At 41.3% G+C, this 22,724-nt stretch overlaps 1 protein-coding gene across 2 annotated transcripts in view; it reads left to right on the top strand.

The window, feature by feature from the left end:
- The window catches only part of brip1 (BRCA1 interacting helicase 1), a 51,356-nt gene extending 33,167 nt beyond the window's left edge, over nucleotides 1-18,189 (top strand). For both annotated transcript variants that reach the window (XM_079166798.1, XM_079166797.1), the window contains exons 15-20: nucleotides 3,347-3,512; nucleotides 3,829-3,950; nucleotides 14,120-14,232; nucleotides 14,314-14,396; nucleotides 14,536-14,826; nucleotides 16,920-18,189. In XM_079166798.1, coding sequence (XP_079022924.1) covers nucleotides 3,347-3,512; nucleotides 3,829-3,950; nucleotides 14,120-14,232; nucleotides 14,314-14,396; nucleotides 14,536-14,826; nucleotides 16,920-17,686 — 1,542 coding nt within the window. In that variant the 3' untranslated portion in view covers nucleotides 17,687-18,189. The remainder of the gene's footprint in view (nucleotides 1-3,346; nucleotides 3,513-3,828; nucleotides 3,951-14,119; nucleotides 14,233-14,313; nucleotides 14,397-14,535; nucleotides 14,827-16,919) is intronic.
- Nucleotides 18,190-22,724: the final 4,535 nt, after the last annotated feature.

Below are 22,724 nucleotides of genomic sequence, written 5' to 3'. Positions count from 1 at the left end.
CACTGGCATGCAAGGCATTATCAACACTCTTGTGTTGTGGTACATTTTGCTTTCTGTACGGTGTTTTTGAGGAACACTTGAGTTGTCTGTTCATGCAGGTAAATAGAATAGATGTACTGTTGGGGACAAGACGTCATAGAATGCTCCCCACCTTCCTCCCATCTGATGGTGCCTTCTGCATCTGGCTTTACCGCTTTACACCATTAGCCTGTTGAAGTTTTCTGCTGACTACAAGAAGAACTTCTACTTGATCCTTATAACACATTTCCAAGCCAGTGGAGCTGCTCTTTCATTGTGAAGCCATGCTTATTCAAGGATATAATCCGCACAGCACAGATATGAGTGGGGCCATAAGATGAGGGCTTCTAGATCAATGTGCCTCTCCTAAGAGCACTGACAATAGTACGAGAACAGTGATTGTATTACAAAGGGGATCCAAACACATCAGCTTTACAGCGAGTACAAGTGAAGAAAAGAACTCCAAGCTGTGCGAGGACACGTGAGCAAACATGGGTAGCTAAACGCTTCCTGTTCTTAGTTTCAAGCTTAATGTTTCAGACATGGAAAGTGTCATGATGTGTTACAAGCGTCTGACAGAACGGATATCCAACCCAGTTGTCCACATAGGCCGTGTTACAGCGTACTTCTACACTTCAAAGTCTATTGTCCCGCTCGTAACTACAGATGCAGCCACCTAGAATGTCCCCTCCCTCCGTCATGGGCCCCGGGCCGGTGTGTGACCAGTCCCCGCTGGGACCTTGTTGGGTCTTTGGCTGAAAGGAGATCCTCCGCGATGACGCAGTGCACATGTGGCCGACTCGTAACACCCCTATGGCGCCATTTTTGGAGAGCAGTTACAATGGTTCCACCAGATGGAGCAGTGATTATCGAAACTGTGGGCTTAAATCAGCTGTTCTTATAATATCTGAAGTGTAAAAGAGACTGTGCTTCCCACATAGATCATACTTTTAATGATTTTTATCTTATCACGATCATATGATGATGATCAGCTAATGACAATATGCTGGAGCTTTTTTTTATAACTGATGCATATAGTTGTTTTTATGCATATAATGTATCCTCTTGATGCTGGTTATACCGTCTCTACCGTCACTGCGTGCGTGGCGCTCATCTAAGCAGCTGATTTATCAAAGTGAAGGACATTTTTACATTCTATTTGATTTCAAAAGCGAATCTACTGATAAATCCATCAAGCAATCTTATAATTGATCTGTATAAGGCCATATATGGCCTAATAATACAAATCAACACATATGCACGTCAGTAAGGGAATTTTCCCTGATTAATAAGTCAAAAGCATTAAAACGGCTGTGGTTTGCGGCCTGATAATACTAATAACGCCTTTTTATCATGAATTTCTCCGTGAGCTCTTTGTGAAACTAAAGAACATAAATGTACATCAGAGGCATTAAAGTGCTGCATAAAGTGCAGTAAGCGCCTGTGAGTCACTGGCATTTGATTTCACCATGTGGGTCCTAATTGCTACAACAGTCAGTCTGTATAACTTCATGTTTACTCCGCTGCTTTGTTGTGTAAAAAGTCATTGTGAACTGGACCAGAACTAAAATCCAACACTGTACTGTTTTAGCCTTGGTCCGTACCTGAATATACCCCACTACAGGTGTGAAAGCACCCTGAGAGAGAGGGGGGGGAGTTAATTATACAAATTTGAATGTCAACAATATGAATGAAGCTTCGAACTATTGGGTACAGCCCCTACGGCCCTCGTTGAAACGGACGGTGACAAACATATATTGGACTTGCTTAGCAAACCCTTCAAAAAGCAGCAAATGCCAACTACTGTTTTAAGCCTAATCAAACCTAATCAGACGTCTCCACCCACAGCGTCCATCCCTTTGACTTTTTCAGTAACAACTGTGTCGCATCACAATCGCAGCACGGCTCATGTATAAAGATAAGCTTAAAGTACCAACAGTTAAAGCATTAGATTATTGAGAATGGCCCCTTTCAGAATCATAGAGATGATTTATTTAGTTACTGAGCATTTATTTTTTCATCGAGTCTATGTTGGAGCTGGTAAAGGTGAAGCTCATTTTATACAGTATACTGCTGGGCGGCTTAAACTATTATGATCTATTGTATTGTTACAAAATATGAATAAACTAGTAACTACCAATTAAAGCATTAAAATATGGAGTGGAGTAAAATTGAATTCTAAGTATAAAGTAACATAAAATGGAAGTACGACTAAGTAAAGTACAAGAACATCAAAACTAAATGTACTGAAACTCTGAGGTTATGTTGTTAAAACATGTAAATAATAACTATTATATTATACTAATATAATAACTGAGGGAAAACATTTCAAATATTATCGATGTTCCAGCAACTGATGTAAGTGTGAGAAACATACAGTGCAAACCATGGTCTAAACAAAGAACAGCTGGGGACTGGCTGGGTGGGGAAATTCCAGGTTGCTGCATCTGTATTGAGGGATCACCAACGTTATGTAAAGATGTTCTATTGGATAAATGTAAACGTTGACCTGGATGAAAAGCCATGGGATCACTAAAGATTGTAGAATTCATCCTCCGGGGAACCGAGAACGTGTGTCCAACATTTCATTGTAATCCATCCAGTAGTTCTTGGGATACAGTCTAGACCAGGGGTCCGACTGGACCGACTGGTGCGTCGTGCGCGGGGGGGGGGGGGGGTGCTACTCGCAGGTGAGCGACCGTTGCATCGTGCGCGCGGATCGGGGCTCGGCTCTTCTACTTCTTCTACTCTTCTACTTCTACACAGGGTGCGCGCATGACAGCTCTCATCTCGTTCGCCCCCTGGTGGTTGGCTGATTAAAATTCGATTAATTGTGCAGACTGAAAAAAAATCATAATGTGTCTCTGGTATTGTTCAGGGGGCCGGACCAAATGTGGAGGCGGGCCGCATCCGGCCCGCGGGCCGTAGTTTGGGGACCACTGGTCTAGACCAAAGTGATGGGCTAACTGACGGACTGACATTGGCATCTAGGTTTATTCCGGTTAGTGTCAAAACAAAATGAAGATATGCAGTGGTCATTTACCATATTTACCAGCTCATTTACTATATTATACACTGACCAAGTTGCAGGTTATCTATTATTTGTCAAAAAACAGATAGATGTTTTTGAAGACATAGGGAGTGTGTTGTTCACTCTAAACCACAAGACAACTCTTTAACTATGGCATCATCTAAACGAGTCTCGAAAAGAGATGCTGCTCTCTTGATTCAGTCTCATGATTCTGATTCAATGTGATCAATTTCCACTTTTTCAACAAAACCTGAGTAAGCAATTTTATTTACACGATATCCCCTGTGATTTGATCAGATGCTGGACAAGCTGCGAGACCGATGGACCAACACTGGTCTCTGGAAGAAGCTAGAACGACACAAAGCCGTGATCCCAGAGCCCCGCGGGGGTGGCGGCAAGGGGGATTTTGACGAACTGCTTCAGAAGTACTATGATGCCATCAAGTACTGCGAGGAAGAAAGAGGTAACACTTGTTACTGTCACAATGACCTTTGGACCAGATGATGGTTTTGCTGTATCACTCTGTATAGTGGCTGTCTATACATTTTTTGCAGGATTACATTCATTTGACCAAGTCTAGTGTTTGCACAGTGAGTCCAGCAATGAGAACAGCAAGTGGTGCTACTTCATCTGAACTTACGTTGTCATTTGTACAGCTGCACCACTGCCGACATCATCATCATTTACAATGGAATAGTTGGTACTTGTTCAGAGTCCCACTTTATATGACATTATATTTACAGTGTTGACACATACTGTGTGTGATTTATTTGATACAGATGGTGCACTGCTGATCGCTGTCTGTAGGGGTAAAGTGAGTGAAGGACTAGACTTCACTGATGACAATGCCAGGGCAGTGATCACCATTGGAATTCCCTTCCCAAACATCAAAGACCTCCAAGTAAGTAGACTTAAAATAGGCCTGCTCGATTATGCCAAAAATGTTAATCAGGATTTCTTGATTAATATTGAGATCATGATTATTCAACCCGTTTATTCACTGCTTTTTGAAACATGCATATAGCCTTTTTTGTGTATTTTAAAGATAAATGCATCAATCTGGTGCACTTTGAGAGCAAGGTTTACAGGCTAGATCTATGAAGAACTTTGTGCTCTACAAGGCTACAAAACACATTGGTTGTATTGTTAAGAGTTGTGATGACACAGCAAAAAAGCCGCACTCACGAAGCATGATTGTTGGAAGCCAGAATCGTAATTGAAAGTATAGTTTGATTAGTTGTCCAGCCCTAACTCACAATAGCTTGCAGATATTCTGCACGGGGGAGAAACGGGTGAGGCCACGAGCCTTGCTCTAACCAAAGGTAGGAATACATCGCCCTACCAGCAGAAACAGAAGTTCTTCCTGGCTTACAAGAACGGGACTAAATATCCATATGGTATTGGGCAACCTTTAGTGTCATAAATGGGTGCTGGATGTGACTATTCTGTAACACTTGATGCAGCAAAGTTGTTCCTGACATGACCAAATGTTACACACTCTGTCAGGGTATTCAATTCCATTTCAAAGAGGTCCAGTTACTAGAATTTCCTCCCAGCAAATGTCCGAACCTCATAATGTGTAAATTGTGTCCTATAGCCTTCCCCATCAAATCAAATAAATAAAATCATTGAACATTTCCATAACATTGCAACAATATTTATTGTTCATTTTGAAGCTGGTACCATGATGACATTACTGTCTCTCTCTGTGTCTGGAAGATATCCACCTCTTTTTTATATTTTTTGGCCAAGATCCAACATTTTCAATACCATGAACACAAAAATATACCCCACACACACACACACACACACACACACACACACACACACACACACACACACACACACACACACACACACACACACACACACACACACACACACACACACACACACACACACACACACACCAAATAAGAGCATCTCCTTTTGGTGATCCGTGAAATAAAATCCCAAAGCGATGTTGTGTGTGTGTGTGTGTGTGTGCCCCGTCCTTAGCAGATAAAGTTGACCTTTAAGTTTAACTCTCTCCCCCCCGCCCACCTCTCCTCCCCATCACTCCTCACAGCCCCCCTGTCAGAGCACGACGGCGCTTCCACTAACCTGTTCTGTCAGTGTGGCACGACGTGTGGGTGATTGAAGCTTCCCAGACCCTTTCACCTGAGCCAAAGCTGTCAGCTCTCAGGCCATTGCTTGTTCTTTTTCATCAGATTCAGTTTTTTGATTAGCGATATTGTGTTTGCACTGGTGTCTCCGTTCATGTTCATGGTCTAAAGCATCCCTCAAAGAAGGTCATATTAGAGTTTTACCTTGTGTTTTTGTTATTAAGCCATGGTGGCACTAGATGAAAGACTATTTTTACACTTGCAGGGATTTACGCTACCATGGAATGCTTAAGCTCCTCACTAATACCCAGTATCTAGTAAAAAACTCCCAATCCATAATGTATTTACACTTGGATTTAAAAAAAAATGTTTCATCCCCCAACAACCAAAATATATACCACTACATACAGTCCACATAACAATGGTGATTCTAATAGAATCCAACGGGTGACAACAGGAGATATACAACCTTAAGACAAAAGTACTCTATTAGTACTCTATAAGTTTCAAAACTCAATGCTTGTATGGTATTGACCTAAATGTGACTTTGCAGAAAGTGTCTTTAATCAGATATCAACTTATTTTAAGGATAAGTCTGGGGATGTTTAATATTTTTCTTAATATCAACAAGTCCCATGAAAAGACCAATAGTAACACTGAGTGTATCTACTAACAAGTATTTAGTTTGTATCACTAATATATCTTCTGTGCTATAGAGCTCAATTAATGTCCAAACACTATTAAAAACACAGCAGCACCGTTGCACTTGGTGACCTTTCATTACCATGAACTAGGGTTCATTTTGTTAGCTATTTTAGATTTTGTCTTATGCTGCGTTCACACCAAACACGAAACGAATTCTGGCGTTGCGTTACTCGCAAGAGTTTACTCGCAGGATCATTTGTGTTTATTTGCGTCATTTACTTCATTCGTGCCAGACATGCCGGAGAGGAGGAGTGGCTTATTTCAATAGAGCCGTTATCAACTAAGCCATTTATTTCCACCATCAACCATTGAAGAAATACCCGCTACTTCTGCTTAGTACTTGTTTGCTAGTTTCCTTTTCAATACAGCATGATGTTCATTTAGTAAATTATAGTCCATTTAGATTAAAATAGACCATAAACCGGAGTATGCTTTAGAGCGGGCTCACTGTAGTTGACAGGTTGCTGCCGCTACCAGAGCCGAATGCATCATCTCTGCATCACTCCTCTGCAATTACAAATATGGTAATTTCTGACATTGTTGGTTTTATTTTTGTAGGCAGCATTCTTATTTTGATATTGGCATCAGCACACAGGAATCGTACCCTTTTAGTATTGAGACGTTTCCAAAAATAACAACTCTTATGATCAATAAGACTGTCATGCATTGATGCAGCAGTTTAAAGTCTTAGATGTTAAATTGTATGTATGTTTCATTTATCCGGTTGACAAAATACCAGAAAAAACAGAAAAATAAGGCAGTAAATACTCATATGACAAATAGCCCTGCTCCTTTTTAATAAAAATCTAAAGTCAATATACAGTATCATAAAACTGATGTTTCTGTGTAATTCAGCTGAATCAAGCTTGTTCAATAATGTGATTTGTAGAATAAAACAGGAGATACATGGATGGAGCAGGACAGCAGGAGGAGGATTGAAGAAGCCAAAGCTTGTTAGGGCTAAAGAGGAGCTGACCAAGCGTGAAGAGATGGTGCATTTCTAATGGCATATTCTGTTCTCCACATGAGCAGCCTTTGTTTATTTGCTACATGTGCTCAGCCCTCAGAGAGCGCCTCACCTCCTGCCACATCTTGTCATAATTGTGGCTTCTGTAGGATCAGGTAGGCAAGTCTGATGGTGGTGACTGCTGACACTTTGACTTTGTACTGCCTTGTCCCAAAACCTTAGATCTAGGTTTTGTTAGGCTCCATCCATAACCACCATTAACATTGCATAATTTAAATAAATGAATCAATGAGGTACTGATACTACATCCATCTGAATGGGTCAATGTACACTGTGGTTTACCAACCATCCTCCCAACCAGGGCACGGGCTGTACTCATATTAATCATCACTCATTTAATTCAGGGTTCTCAACCTTTTGTAACATTAAGCTAACTTCTCATTTTTGGAGAGAGGGGGGAACGAACACCACTGTTGGAGAGGTGCTGACCACGGTGAAGATGCAAATGTAAGGAAAGATTGTTGCACAAAAGATATTTAATAATCCAATCAAAATCTACACATTGTGGGAGGAGCATATAGCTGCCTCACTCTTTAGGGGGTGTATCAAAAAAAGCCTCTCATCAACCCAATCAAAATGGCCCCCCCTCTTCTAGAAACAATCCCTTTCTCTATGCCTTTTCGTCAATAAAACAAAAAGTCTACTAATAGTGCAGGGAGGAGGAGTGAGGCAAGGCAAGGGTTAAGTGTGGACACGCATGTAAACACAGCTGAGAGCCGTTCACAACATTTGCATTGAAAAGCGTAACCACAGAGCAAAAGGCTTCCATTTTAATTCTGCAGTGTTGCTGAGATTTCTTCCTGTATCTATATGGGTCTGTGCATCTTATGAGCAGAATTGACGACTGTTGTCTACGTCTTATGATGTTGACTCCTGTCGAGCAACAGCTAGTGAAAATATCAGTCCTCAAGTCTGTAAAACTTGTGAACAGATTGGCCTCATCTTGCCTTTATTTCACATTTGTCTCTGTGTCTTCTTTGCATCTTAATCCTCGGCTTTGCTTGCTCCTCTTTCTTCTCCTCTCTAGTTGTCTCTTCCTCCCCCGGTTATCTCCTCTTTCAGTATCTGAGGCGGTGTGGCCTCCAGAGAAACCCTTGGGGGCTGGAAAGGTCTTGGCGCTAACCCCATTACACTGCTGAGAGGATGGAGACACTGACACTAATGACTGTCAAAGCTATGCAGCTAGCCTGTTAAAGGAGCACATACTGTATACTGATGCAGCACTCTGTCAGAGAGGAGCGGTTCTTTAAGGGGCCGCACACACACACACACACATGCATAGGCACTGGCGCATGTAATGGCGTAGTCACTATTGGATAGTCAATACTATTACATGGAATGGTCTATTTCACTCGAAGAGGCATTCAGGAATCGGTGTACTCTGTTAAATTATACAGGATTCTACGTGGCTCTATGTTTACACGCAGTCATCTATACTGAGGTGGTTCCTAACAAGTATTGCCGAAGTAGCAGCAAAGCAACCTTTTCTAACATATTGCAGCTCTGCTCATTTGACCTGCTGACCTACGCGGTCATATCACTGTTGAAACTGCTCATTTGTTTATTCATGTTATAGCACGGGAAAGCGACCCTAGTGTTTCAAGGACAGAAAACATAGACCGATTGATCAGTTGGCTAGTTGATTAGGCCGATTAATGCCATTTTGAGATAAACGGCATCTCAAGATGCCTGCGATCATTAGGCCAATTAAAAGCAGCGTTCTTAGTGTGGCTGCTGTGGAACAAAGTTAGCGAGCACCAGGGAAGGCTGCTAAACTAACATTGTTTATTTCTTTTTTATTTATGTTAGTTCACAAATGTTTGTTCTGTCTCAGAAATAAGAAGATGCTGCTATCAGCTGACTTGGATGCATCTGGCGCCGAAAACTATGAGAGTCTAAAAACCTAGAGAAACACGAGGCACAACAGAGAGGAACACGCGGCCGACTCGCCGTACCAAAGGAAGATCAATAGTTTTGCGGGCGAGTGGCCCGTCTTGATTTAATCAGCCCCAAATGCAGTTGTTGGTGCAATAAAACTCAAAACAAAACCAAAAATATTTTTTTATACATTTTTTTATTCTTTAATGCGTCGACCACTATTTCTTCTGATTCGTTCCGATTGTGCAGTGACGTTTTGCTCACTCACTGATTGTGACTGATGGAGCTGCTACTTTCGGTGCCTAACTTGTAAAATCGTAGGTTTTCTTTGTTGCTGGCATCGTCTTATGTTGCTCTGATTAATTAGTGCAAAGCAAATAAACATTGTGTTTGATCAATCTTTGTCACCTGAAGTTAATCAGAAGTTCTTCCAATGCATCTCCTTTGTTGATCGATTCTGAGACTGGAGATGTCAAAAATATGAATTTTAGTTGATATTTAATTGTCTATTTCTCTTCATTTCATACCACACAATGATGCTGTTTGGCTTTGCAGTAGATCGAACCCATGTTGTTGATTTCAGTGGCTGCTCATCGATCAATATTTACTATGCAACGGGGGAACCCAAGGCCAGTGTTCACCGTTCCTGCTTCAGCTTCCAGACCGTGGTTAGGAAGCACAGGGGAGACTTTGTTTTGCCTCCAGGGTCAAAGTTGATGCTCACTTGGTGGTTACCCTACATTTACTACCTCGCTGCTAATTTCCTCTCTGATTCGATCGCTAACACCTGTGTGCTCGGAGCGCATCAACCGTCACTCTCTCTGGCTCGGTCTCATATGAGCTGAAACAGAAGAATCGGTGTGACAGCAGTGAGATCTAGACAGCCACGCTTCTTCCTGACACTGAAACCGTGTGCTCAGGTAGACACTATATTTAGCCAGCTACTGACCTCATTCACTTTTTATTTGTAGCCTTATTTCTAACATCGGCTCTAAATTACCTTGACTGAAGAATCCAACTATTATGCAAAATGGTCAGGGTCAGCTCTAATAATTGCGATCATTCATTATAATTGGGAGAGGCCCATCTGTGTCTACATGATGGTCTAAACAACTGATAAATGGCTAGTGTGATGTGGCACCTCTGCTACTTTTACTATTGTTTTCTTTAAACACATTTACACTGGCATGAATGCTTCATATTAGCACTGTATCATATTTACACACATACAGTACACACATACACATGCGTGACATGTTCTTACGTTGTCACTTCCATGCACCAGTGCTAGCATGTGCACATTCTCTCAAGAGCACACATGGACCCAGACATATTAATTCATTCATTCTATGCCACAGTCACACGGCAGCACCCCGTTGCTAGGATAAGAGGTGTATGCCCACCTTCTCTCCATTTAAACTCCTCCAGCACTTTAGATGCCTGCATGGCCTGCATTCCCAGACAGGCATAACTCTTAGAAGCTACAGCCTAAGCACATAGCATGGCATTTTACTGGCCTGTTGTGTTATTGTGACAAAGATCAAAGGTTGAACTTGAAAAGTCCTCTGCAGAGAAAGGCCTGCCAAAGGTGGTATTACATTGATGTTGAGTTTTTCCAAATGGCATGTTTTACAGTGAACAGTCACGTCCTGCGTGAGTGAGTCAAACAATAAGTGGCTTTAACAAGCAATAAAAAGACACTTACAACTGATAAGGCATCTCTCTTGGTTTAATGAAGGTCTCAGTCAACCTCTTGCTGCTGCCCTTTATTAAAGACAACCACGAGAGCATTTTAATTCTAAGGCCTGCAAGCATGTAAAACAGATGGATAAAGGGGATTTTGAAGGAATGTTGAAGAGTTTGTGGAAATGATCAAGAAGAGGGGATGATGGATGCTCCAGGCACTCTCAAGACTGTACATATGGCTTTATCATCAGCCACTGAAGGGAGGCTATATAATACATGATCACCACTTGTACTGTCCATGTCAGCACCACAGGCCTGCTTTAGAAGGACGTCTTAGTCAACATTCTTTTTTGTTAATGCACGTTAAACCCTGCAACCCAACATTTTCCCACAATTCATTGCTAAGGCTGGCTACTGTTAAAATATAGTTTTCATACTATTATTGATACAATTCAAACCTTCAATACATATACCAAAACAACACTTTATTATGACGATACCTTAGTTTGAGAGATACAAACTCCCTTTTTTCATTTACAAAAGAAGCCAATTTTCTCAAATGTTGTTACACAAGCAGCCATACACAAACATTTGCCAAATTTGGATTAAATCGGGAACTAACTAGCAGTTTTGAGATCAAGTCAAGACGGGACTCAAAATGTGGGTCAAGTCAGAATAAAGTCTTGAGTCTAAACCTTAGGCACGCATACCAATGTAGCTTAACCAATGTAGCGTAACCAATGTAGCGTAACCAATGTAGCGTAACTAATGGCGTACTAGCAATAAGTGAGCAAGACACCTTTTTTGTAAATGTTGAAGTGCCCTCTCCAAATGCCAAATCACCTCTTTAAAAGCCATTGTCAGTTGTGTGGCCTGTTATTTATCGTAATTTGATAGATTTCTTTTTTCCCCTCACCTGCAAAGAACCGCCCTGCGCTGCCTCTGATTGGCTATTCTCCCTTCTTTGCAGAATTTAAGTTTATTGGTTTATTGTTGATGAACAAGATTGGTGGAAGGTTGCTAGGGTTAATGATTTCAACTCTGAGGTGGGTGTTTTCATAAGTATGGTTGCCTTCTTGTTTAGTGCTCTCATTTATAATTACATGCTGCTATGCATGTTGCCAATGGGTTGAATTCCATTGGAGAACACAATTGTGATGTGTTGTCATAATTAATCCTAATGTTAACCTTAATATTGAGATGACAAAGTTGAGTCAAAAACCCCATGAGACGAGACAACTTGGTGTCCAAACACTAACCAGACTGAAACATGTCTGAGATGATGGAAACATTTTCTTAAGACGGAGAGCACACTCCAGCACTACAGCCCTGTTCCATACCGGTCCATATCCTCTTACCATTCAGAGCTTCCAATCAGCCTCAACCTTCATTTAGAGGTAATATCTACAAAAGCGAACTTTTTAGTGGAACATAAGAAAGCAACTATAAAAGAATAAGTAGGATTCTGTGTGTAGCCTTGCTGTGAGCTGATCCATGAGCAGTGTGATAGTCACACACACACACACATGGACACTGTCTTCATGATGAGCCACTCAGCTGTCAGCTCAGCCTTATGTGGCAGACGAGGCGCTCAGCAATCTCAGTGACAAGCACAAGATGTCCCGGACTGCTAGAGGCGTGCACACTGACGAGCACGTACACACACCCGGCCCAAAATGTAGCTCAAACAGATGCGCTCAACTGCAAATCATGCCTAGTGGTCAAATATATGTTTTCAGGGATGAACAGGTTGCTGTAGAGGACGAGGCCAAAGCAAGCGAGTGATCTCTTGACATTTTAACTAATCCCTTCTAGCGTGTGGTTTCTTGCACATTTGCTAGCAGCCAGAATTGGCTTTTTCACATATGCAACCTGTCATGTTAGATTGGACGATGACATGGTACGGGCCAGGGATGTGATGGCTCCAACGCTGAAATGGACTGTGATTGGATTTAGATGACACCGCCGGCTCGAGGCTAATGGCCTTTCTGTTCAAGCTGTGGGTTTAGAAGTGGATTCTTTAACTGCTCTGGTGTCTCATACATTCAGACAAAGTAAGCTCACCATGAAGCCAGCAGCATTAACAAGGCTTCCTGTGACACAGCTATACGAGTTGCCTCCCATTGATAGCCTGCACTATCGTATCGTTGCAGATAAAAGTTTTAAATCTTCTGTAAAGCCTAGAGCTCCATCATACTACGCTAAAAGTTTTCCAGTGTGCTGGTAGGTTGTCCGTGGTGTTGCTCATTTGTTTACATGCTTCTTAGGTTAGGTGTTATTAGTCATAGTCCAACTTTGGGGCGACATTTAACAATTCCTGTGACTGTTTGTTTATGTTCACAAGCCCAGACAGGCCACAGTGGCATTGCGTGAGGGAACAGGCTGTACCTGCCACGGCCCCGTGTTTGGTGGCTCAAGGCGAACACACGGTACCTGTCAAAAGCAGTTAAAGCCCCGTTCAGCAGCCTGCCCTGCATGGCATCCCGTCAGACGCCAACTGAACTTTTCACTTGTCAATTCTGAAAGGTTAGCGCTAAAATCAGCAGTGACAGATGCAAATGGATGGATGCTCTCCTGGCATTTCTGTGCAGGGATGCTTCATGTCACCTAGGCCACCTTGTTTGTCCCCCTCCTACCTCCACTCTACTCCATCATGGCCTCTCTTTAGCCCCTCTGTTCCCCTTTCAGAACACATCTGTCTGCGTGGGCAAGTAATATCCAAGCCCTTCAGGTCCTGAGACCTATTTGTTTGGTGTTTAGTTTGCCCTAGATCATCGTCCACTTGGTTTCCCTTTCAAATCCAAGTTTAGAGCAAAGACTTTACAGGATTTGCCACAGTTATGGCTGTTGTTTTGGAGAAGAGGTTTTTAGTTATGTTCAGTATTCATTTGGTGACCTGTAAGGCATTTCGCCTTTCTTTTTTTTTTCTTCTTTTTTTTTTACAATAGAGACACAAACTGGGGAGAAGGAGAGGAGGTGAATTGCAACATAAGTGCCCGGCTGAAATGTAGCCAAAGACGTGGTTATATGATACACGTCTAAACCACAAGGCCCTGTGATTAATGTTGATGGCACAAACCTCATACCCCTTTTATCGGACTTCTTCTTTTTCTGTTTTCTTGAGACAATCCCCTGAACTACAATGTGGAGTAAGTTTGTGAAATGGACAGAACCAGATCAATCAACTGAGTATTTCTGTTGATTAGATGGTCTCAGAAATATGTTCAATAATGGTATGTCACACAAAATAAACAGCTCTTAAACAACATTTAGAGTTACTAAAATAGTATTGCAGCTTGAGTAATGCTTGATGAGGATGAGAAAAATCTAATTTGTTTCATTTTCAAAGTCTTTGATAGAAACCTTTACTATCTGTCTATTCCAGGTTATTCTCTCCTTCAGTGTGACTTACAAATACTTCAATTTCTGACTTTGAGAAAACCGAGTCAGTGGACGCAGACCACTGTTCATTCTGAACCACTGTTCACTTTCTGAAATCACTTTGTAGTCTCTGCTATTCTCAAAAGGTTATGATAATGTTGTCATCTAAAGGTACCAGACACCACACTGATAAAATGGAAAGCAGTTGTGCAACGTGTTTAATTTTGATGGACTTGAATCCAAATACTGTCTCACTGCTATGTTTGAGATACTGCTCTGTGGTTTCAGGTGGAACTGAAGATGAAGTACAATGACCAACACTGCAAATCCAGAGGTCTTCTCCCAGGCCATCGTTGGTACGAGATCCAGGCCTACAGAGCTCTAAACCAGGCCCTGGGAAGGTAAACCTGACCTCTACAGCCGCACTGTTTTTACTTTTTGCCCTCACTTTTATGCTTAAACCCTCAAACTTCATTTCACAGGTGTATCCGCCACAGGAATGACTGGGGTGCCCTAATTCTCGTGGATGACCGTTTCAGGAATAATCCCAATAAGTACATCACAGGTACTCCATAATGTGTACAGTGTGTGAACACTGGCTGACTTCATTTAATAGGTGCACGGCCTCTCGTGCTGAACACTAGATGGCAATGGTTATCCACTGTAAGGTTTCGTGTCTCTGATGTGTGTTTGTGTAATCTCAGGTCTGTCTAAATGGGTCCGCCAGCTGGTCCAGCATCACAGCACCTTCAGCAATGCCATGCAGTCTCTGGCAACCTTCTCTCAGGTGCAGCAGAAGGTGGAGGGGCCTTCTACAGACAGTCAGGCCCTCAGCTCTATTGTCTCATCTCCAAACAGTCACTTGTCAGTAACTGTAGAGGGACAGGGTCTGCCCAATGCCCCAGACCCTCAGACACCCCGGCAGGACACGAGCCCCTCCACCATCCATTTATTTTCTCGTACACAGTTGAAAGCGGAGCAAAAAGAAAAAGCAGGTGAGCTAAATTGAAAGCTGAAAGTAGAGTTTTGGTGCTACAAGGTTAATATCTAATATATAATCCAAGCCCCCCCAAAATGTAGCATTTTAATATTTATTACCTTTTTGTTAGGGTCTGTCTAGTAAAGTCATTGTTGAATTGATGATGAGAGTTTTGAATCTGCAATATTATCAAGGTTCCACATGTTTTATGTCTCAGACAAATAGGGTGAAAGATCAGGCTGGCATCATTCTGTGTTTTCCTTATTGTCAACAAACCACATGAACCATGGCAGACCTGTTTGTACCTGGGTGCCTCCATCAATACCGAAACAAGAACATGAAATACACTCAAAACAAATCCCATAAAACAACAACATTACGAGACGTTACTCTGTTTTGAGGACGTGGTACATTTTTAACAAAGGCTCAATAGTTCTAAAACAACAGGTCACTATACAGAAATGAGAGAAAAAGTAAAATGTCCTCATGGAAAATGATTTAAACATTCTCTCTTTAGCTAAGAATAAACCGCGTTGCCCTATGAAATGGCTTAACGTTCCAATGGTAGTTTATGGATGAGAGTATTTTGAATAGGATGTAATGTTGTGGAAACGCTGCTAACACACCTCCAAGTCTCATAGCATGGTAGCAAAAGCAGGTTGGATGACAATTTAGTTTTTTTGGTTCAGTTGCCTAAGCTGACACGCTTGCTAGTTTGTATGGCCTACATCTGCAGGTGTTTTTGCATTATTCTATGATAATACTTTCATCATTTTTATGCATGTAAGGGATGACTTAATAGGTCAGTTTCAGCCATAGAACGCACTTTGACAGAAAGGAACATGATAGTGTATGCTACGATCCCTGTATGTCATACCAGCTAGATCAATATTTTGGAAAATGCTCTCTAGAAAAGAGTGGGAGTCCCGCTATCAGAGAACATGACTCAAACAGGAGAAAAGAGTGCATTTGATGGGGACTATTTTCTGCAGCGGATTGAAACACATTGGCTGCTGTAGTGAGTGTTTCCTGCAGCAGGATAGTGTATGTTGGACATAGTCAAAATCGTGTGTGTGTGTGTGTGTGGGGGTGTTCATAAAAAGATCATGCCAGAGAACAGTGTGGCTCATTAATGTGTTTTTAATAGTTTCTGGATAACAATGGTGCACTACGGCACAGAGCAAGGAGATCTATTTTAAATACACACACTACTGGTTAGTAGGATACAGTCATTGTTGGTTTTGGTCCTTTCATGACATTTGGCGATAGAATATTTTCACACTTATCTTTCAAGCATTAATGTAAGAGTGGATTCTTATAGTAAATCAATATTGCATTATTGTGTACATTGTAGTAAGTGCTGTCAGTCTATTCAGTTGATGATGGGGATACAATGAGATCTATTGTTTCTCTATTGTGGCTAAACCTCTGATAAGTACATGATGAATAGAACCATATTTCCCACTGTCTGAGACCTTGTTTTTCTCTTCTTTCTTCATGGATCATGACATTTAAAGTATTCATTTTCAAAGACAGTGATCAAAAGGTCCATTTCATTTTTGTGCTCAGGGATGTATGAGCATGACATCACCACTAGACAATATTCTTAGGTGACGCGTTTGCACATTTCCTTGGCTATATAGCACCCATTGTCTTTGGGGTCATAAAATGGTTGAGCTGTTTGCCCCGTTGAGTTCTGTGTGGTGGATAAGGGTGGTAGCGGAGCAGTAGCAGACTCCGCCCCCCTCCCTCATAGTTGGGGGTGGGGGCCATGGGATCCGTTGAGTGGCTCGCCTCATTACTGTAAGGTCTTTTGCGTGCCTGAGTGGCGCTGGAGCGAGCTGATGAGCAGATGTTGGACTGTTGCTTTTAATTAAATCCCCTTGACCTTTGTTTGAATTATATTGAGCGTAAGCCTGCGTTTATATCTTTCTTTATAAGATAGCCTTGGCAGCCATGGTGCTCTGCATACCGGTCTCATTTCATGGTGAGACTTAAACGCTTCTTTGTGAGTCTTAAAGTGTCTGCTTTGTTGTCTCTGTCAGAGTTCAGTATTAGTTTGATAAATATCCACCGTAAACTGATTTTGAACGTTTTGTTTTGATGCAGAATGGTTGAATACGATGCCTGGTCCCCCAGCAAAGCCCCCATCGCATCAAAAAAGAACAGCTAAGCCTCTGTACAGCATCTTCAGCCCCATCAGCACCTGCTTCAAGAAGCCAATCTTTAAAGAAAAAGCAGCCAGTAATTCCAGCCGGCACTTGGAAACATCTAATCACTCAGAGCACCAGGATAAACAGCAGATCGCCGCTCCACAAACAAAGACTGAAGCAACTTGTCTTAAACAAGGGGCCGGAGACCGGTCCATTGAAATCAAAGTGGAACCATACAGGCTGGCTCTGGAGCCTTCTCCAGAAACAACCCCTCCCAGCTGTGAGAGTGAACTGCCGTCGAAAGACAATCCTGATGAAGAGGAGGAGGAGGAGGAGGATGGTGAGGAGGACCAAACTGTCTTCTTTACTCCAGAACTTTTTGAGGGTGAAGACGACGAAGGCACCCCACAGAAAGAGACGAAGACCAAGTCACCTCCCAGGATGCTTTCGGGGCCAGAGAGCCCTACTCTGCTGTCAGAAGAACTTTTTGGCTCTGAGCAGGCCCGAGGGCAAGGGCCAGCCTCTGCTTCTGATGGACAGAGTGCTATTTCAGTCAGAGAGGAGAGCACAGAGCTGTCGCAGAAACAGCAAGAAGAAGTCACAATACAGAAGCAGGGTGAGGAGGGAGAGCAGAGGGAGAACCAGAGCAGGCAGACAGGCAGTAGGCTTCGCAGGTTGTCCAGGTCCAGAAAGCAAGCTCCCCCTACTCCAACAGGTAACTAGCAACCTGGACATAAGAAAGATTGTCTGTATATAATAATGTTTTATATGCAAATAAAGTGCATATAACATGTCAATGCACATTCGCTAATCAGTAGATTGATGTTAAACAGATTGCAGTGTAGTGTATTTTATTCAGTTCAACCATTGCTGCAGAGTTTCACAGACTGTCCTGAACACTACGTTGTAGAGTATCTGCATGTGTTACAGCTGCCTGAGGCTACTAGCCCACACACTAAGCATGCATACAGTAGATGATGAGGCTTCAGCCCTCTCAGATCAGCTTCTAATGGAGTGTGACAACACATCTTATTAAGGCCATGAAGGTGGGTTCTCAGTTAAAAAGCTAACCAACAGCATTGAAATTGCAGCGCTGATTGAATGTGCCTTTTAACAAATCATTAAAATACAAAACCACAAAGTAATTTGTTTTCCTATGAAGTAGGTAATCATTTATTTCTGTTTTAATGATGTTTGTAGATAATGGATGGCCAACGTGCTTTAGACATGCCTGATTAAACCAAAAGAAGAGACCTTTATGTATGAATGATGTGCGCCATAAGCTCAGATGGTGTAGATACACATTTGTTTTACATTCATTAAGCATTCATATACATTCTGTTAATTCACAATAAAATTAAATGTTAGTGTTTCATTGATTTTTTCATCCTTTTTCCTTTTCATTCTGATATATAATTATACTTTATGCATTAACATGAACGAGGTACTTTACTGTTGTAACTGGTGATTGAGATCTTTAGGAGTTAAATCTAGCAACATATTTTATAAAGTGACCATCTGTTTTCTATGTATTCTGGATCTGAATAAGAACTACTTTGACCACCTCCCAATTAGACTTTGCTACACAGTAAACACAAAATATGATGTTATATTTTGTCCATTATTAATATCAATGAGGGTAGAATACTAGAAACACCTCAGTATAAACAACACAATTCAAAATGAGCATGAAGTTGAACCCCTGACTAAAGAAAAGCTAAACATTAGGAGCTGAATGAAGGTATCGTTTGTTGCAGGACTCTTGTATTAGTTTGCATTAGTTTTAGCTAGGATGACGTAATACACCAGCAACGGAGTGTATAGCTTCACATAGAAAAACTACTTCCAGCATATGTTAAAATATGTATATAATTAATCCAAACGCAGTTCTATTCATTTCCAGTGTAGTTTCCATATTTGTAGTCCTGCAGAATTCACTGACATTTAGATCTTAACCTCTTTTGTATTTTATTTGTGGAGGAAAATGGTGTAATCAACAATTGAATGACATATTTGATTGTTTGAATCTGAGGAACGGAGTTCCTTTAATTGAGCCAATGCTAAATGCAGGATCATCAAACAGGCTATGTGGCAGGGAGACAAGAAATAAGATTAAACATGATTACACTGATGTGATTTGTCTCATTACAGCGCAAACGTCACCAATGTGTGATTTGCGCAGCCAAGCAGAGTGGACAAGTGTTCCATTAAAGCCTTTCTTTGCTCATCAACTGCCTCCCCAAGACCCTTGTATATGTAATCGTGCATGGCCACTCGTTAGCATCATCAAAACACACAGCGTGGAGAGGGCAGCGACTGTTGTTAAAAGCACTTAATAGGCAGCCCACATTACTGTAAGCCTCAGTAATGACTCTCATTACTCTGTTTTCCCCCATTACTCTAATTCAGCTTCTGCCCTCAACCCCAAATCATTAAAGCTACACTAAGACAACATTTTGAGTAAAAAAACCCTCAAACGGGACAAATCACAAAATGCAACAGCAATAGCGCTCCATCCATATAGAACTCTGAATGGTTAACACTCTGTCTACACAAAGTGACGAATGCAAAATGTAGAGGGAAATGCAAATCTTCCCTTTTTTCAAGCAAGTGCTTGTTTGAAAAAGATGGACTCACGAGTCACGACGAGTGTAATTGAACGGTGACCTCATTAGTTAACTAGGATGGTAATTCCCAACCAGGGGTATGTGTACACCAGTGGGATGGGGGTAACACTACTGTCATAAATAACAATAATCAATGGTAAATTGATAGTTAATTAAGCTTAAATGAAATAATGAATAATGTTTACTTATTAGTAATGCTATAATTTACAAGGTATTTTATCATTTGTTTGTGTAATATGAAATAATGAACACTTGAAGTAACACTTGACCCACCTGCTACAGTTACAGGCGAGCATAGACGTAATGAAATGATTGAAGAACAAAAAGTGCTCGTGCTAAATAAATATACTTCTGATAAATATGGTTGACACGTCCGGCTCCGGCCACATACACACAAGTGTAGGTAGTATGGAGGCAAACTGAGTGTAGAGACTTAGCTTGAACATTAATTCCAGGATCACTAGTTCCTGTATGAAATAATATCTACCTTTCGATAATCAATAGTGTTACATAACATTCCATTTAAATTCCATTTAACTGTCTTTTATAGTTACCAGTCTGTGATGCTGCCTAAAGCAGGTTTAAAGAAAAAACACTTGCTGCTCCAATCACTTTTGGAACAACATCCCTGTTGATTTCAGCTCAGGGAAACATAACTGCCAGATCTATCTATTTGCTAAAAATGTTACTTCATGTCAATCGGCAGGTGGAGGCTGTGGAGCCAAGAGTGCAGGGAAAGTCAGTCTTCAGCAGATTGAGACCAGGACCAGGCCAGATCATGAGTTAAAGGTGGTGATGGTGGGTTTGAATAGCAGACCATCCAGAGCCAGACTCATAAGAGAATACAGTTCAGAAAAAGACAACGTTCAAGAGAATGTTTATCAGGCACATTTCTTCAAACCAAGTGTGAATGACAGAGGGACTGAGTCAGGTAGGTGCCCTGTGGGTGTGAGGGAACACAAAGCTCTTAAAACACCTGCTAGTTCCACGAGGACTGAGACTGACGATGTGACTCCAAAACAAGGCGGCATAGGGTGTCTGCAAGAATCTGGAGCAGCACGATGTAGTCCTACGAGTCCAGCAGTGGATGGTCCAGGAACTCGACACACCACACCAAAAGGTAAAAGAATCTATAGAATGTAAAATCACAGGTTGTACAGTCTGAACAATCAATGCATTTACACTGGAGAAGGTAGAACACAAATAGTTTACATGACCTCACAAAAATACGTTACAAAAAGGGAGCAATTCGGGTTTACTTTATGCAGGGCAGATTAAATAAGAGCTTAGAAAACAGAATTACATCTTGATTTAAAGTGCTGAATCCATTTTTCTGAACGACAACTAATTGGTCAGCCAGGAACACTCAGTGCTGCAGACCTTTGCCCGGAAAGGTTGTCAAAAATAGTGATATTTCATTTCACTATCTTTATTTCAATAGCTCTTACTTTATATCCACACACAGTACATGACAGCACTACCAAAACACAGCTGTGAGCAAATTAAACCAGGAACAGAATCAGGAGATTGACTAAAGGAACCTACACTCACAGTGGAGTGTGCACCTCTACTGTGTCTGTTCATATTCAGGAGCGAGTCTGATGTGGAACTAAAGAACACAAGCTCACAATGGCTGCTTCCTGTACTGGACTCTGATTACAATATATCGTGTCATATAATAATGTATTTTTTAAATGATTAATAAATTCAATTATTAGTTTTCTATGTATTTTTACATGACCCATGACATTTAATTCACAAGGGAAGTCTCTGCTTAGGTGAAATATTCCCTTAAATGCTGTCCAAAGTGTATGACAATATATATATTTTATATCGTGCTGCAATGGTGTTGTTTATAGGTAGCCACTTTCTTCATGTGAAATTCAACTTAACTTACATTTTTTTCTAACCAACCTGTTATTAAAGTACGGAGATCTTGCAGACAGAAAAGCAGGAGATTTAACAAAGTAAGTGTCACATTTGTCCAGCAAATCACAGGGAAAGCATAAACTGTTTCCCCTTATCAGTATTAAAATGTACTGTGCTTTTCTATTTCATTATTTCTTTGTATTGCAATATTTCAGATTTTATTAAATGACGTAGTAGCAACATACAGTATGTTGACACTGATCAGTGCTGCTGTACACATGCGGTAATGGATTTTGCACTTAGTCTGTTTTCGCTGTGTGTTGCACACAGAAGCACATAAAGAAAACAGTGCATGGTAATGAGTCATATCACCACAGTCTGTGTGAACACCACAGTCTGTGCAAATCAAAGGGTGTGACGGACAAAAAGCTTTCCACTAAAAGCAATACGGTATACGTTATGACCAAAGAGTAGCTCTGAAATAGAAAGAAAGTTAAGCACTTAGACAATATTAGCATTTAGAAACAATTTTCCACTCGTGAATCTACCTGAATCCGGAGGGAAGATTGTTATCTCCGCCAGGTGTTATCTCTTGTGGGGAGATCATGTGATCTGTCCGTCTGTCCACGGCTAATCTCACATACTGCTGGACCCATCAGCTGATTAATGACTGTGGTGGTCTCGTGGTTGCGGTGATTCACACTGTTTGAAGAACGTATTCTGTTTTATGTCGTGGTTGACTGCTGACTCCTCACAAGTGATCAACAACCACTTCAGTAGCAAAAGGCCTTTCCTGCAGTCAGCTAGCAGAAAAACAAGCCTGACCTTGTCTGCTGTCATGGCTCAAAAACTGATTGACTCTACTGAGGGCACTTTTGGTATTGAAAATGTTTTCAGTAACTCCTCTGAGATGTTTCTGAAATGCGGCACATAATAAATACACATTTTTAAAAAAAGCTTGAGGTGAGCAGATCTTTTTGTTCTACTTGCACAGATAGTCAAAGAGCACAAGCCATGCTCTGTGGGCCTCTACTGTTCTCTGTGTGAGAAGGAACTACTTCCTGTGGCACATGGTAATTTCTGAAAAATCTCTGTTGTGTTTCCATTTACGACTAAATAACATGAGTCAAAGTGAATGCGTTTCATTTTTACATAGATTTCATTGTCACTGTCATGACTTCCTTTTTCAGGTGCACTGCGAAGTGCCGTTTGTGAATTTGAACATCTAGCTTTTCTGAGAAAAAGATTTAGTTCTGCAACAACGA

This window comes from Pholis gunnellus, assembly GCF_910591455.1.
Source record: "Pholis gunnellus genome assembly, chromosome: 9".
Lineage (NCBI taxonomy): Eukaryota > Metazoa > Chordata > Actinopteri > Perciformes > Pholidae > Pholis > Pholis gunnellus.
The sequence above is the reverse complement of the archived record's forward strand: the minus strand, read 5'-3'. Positions and strand labels throughout refer to the sequence as shown.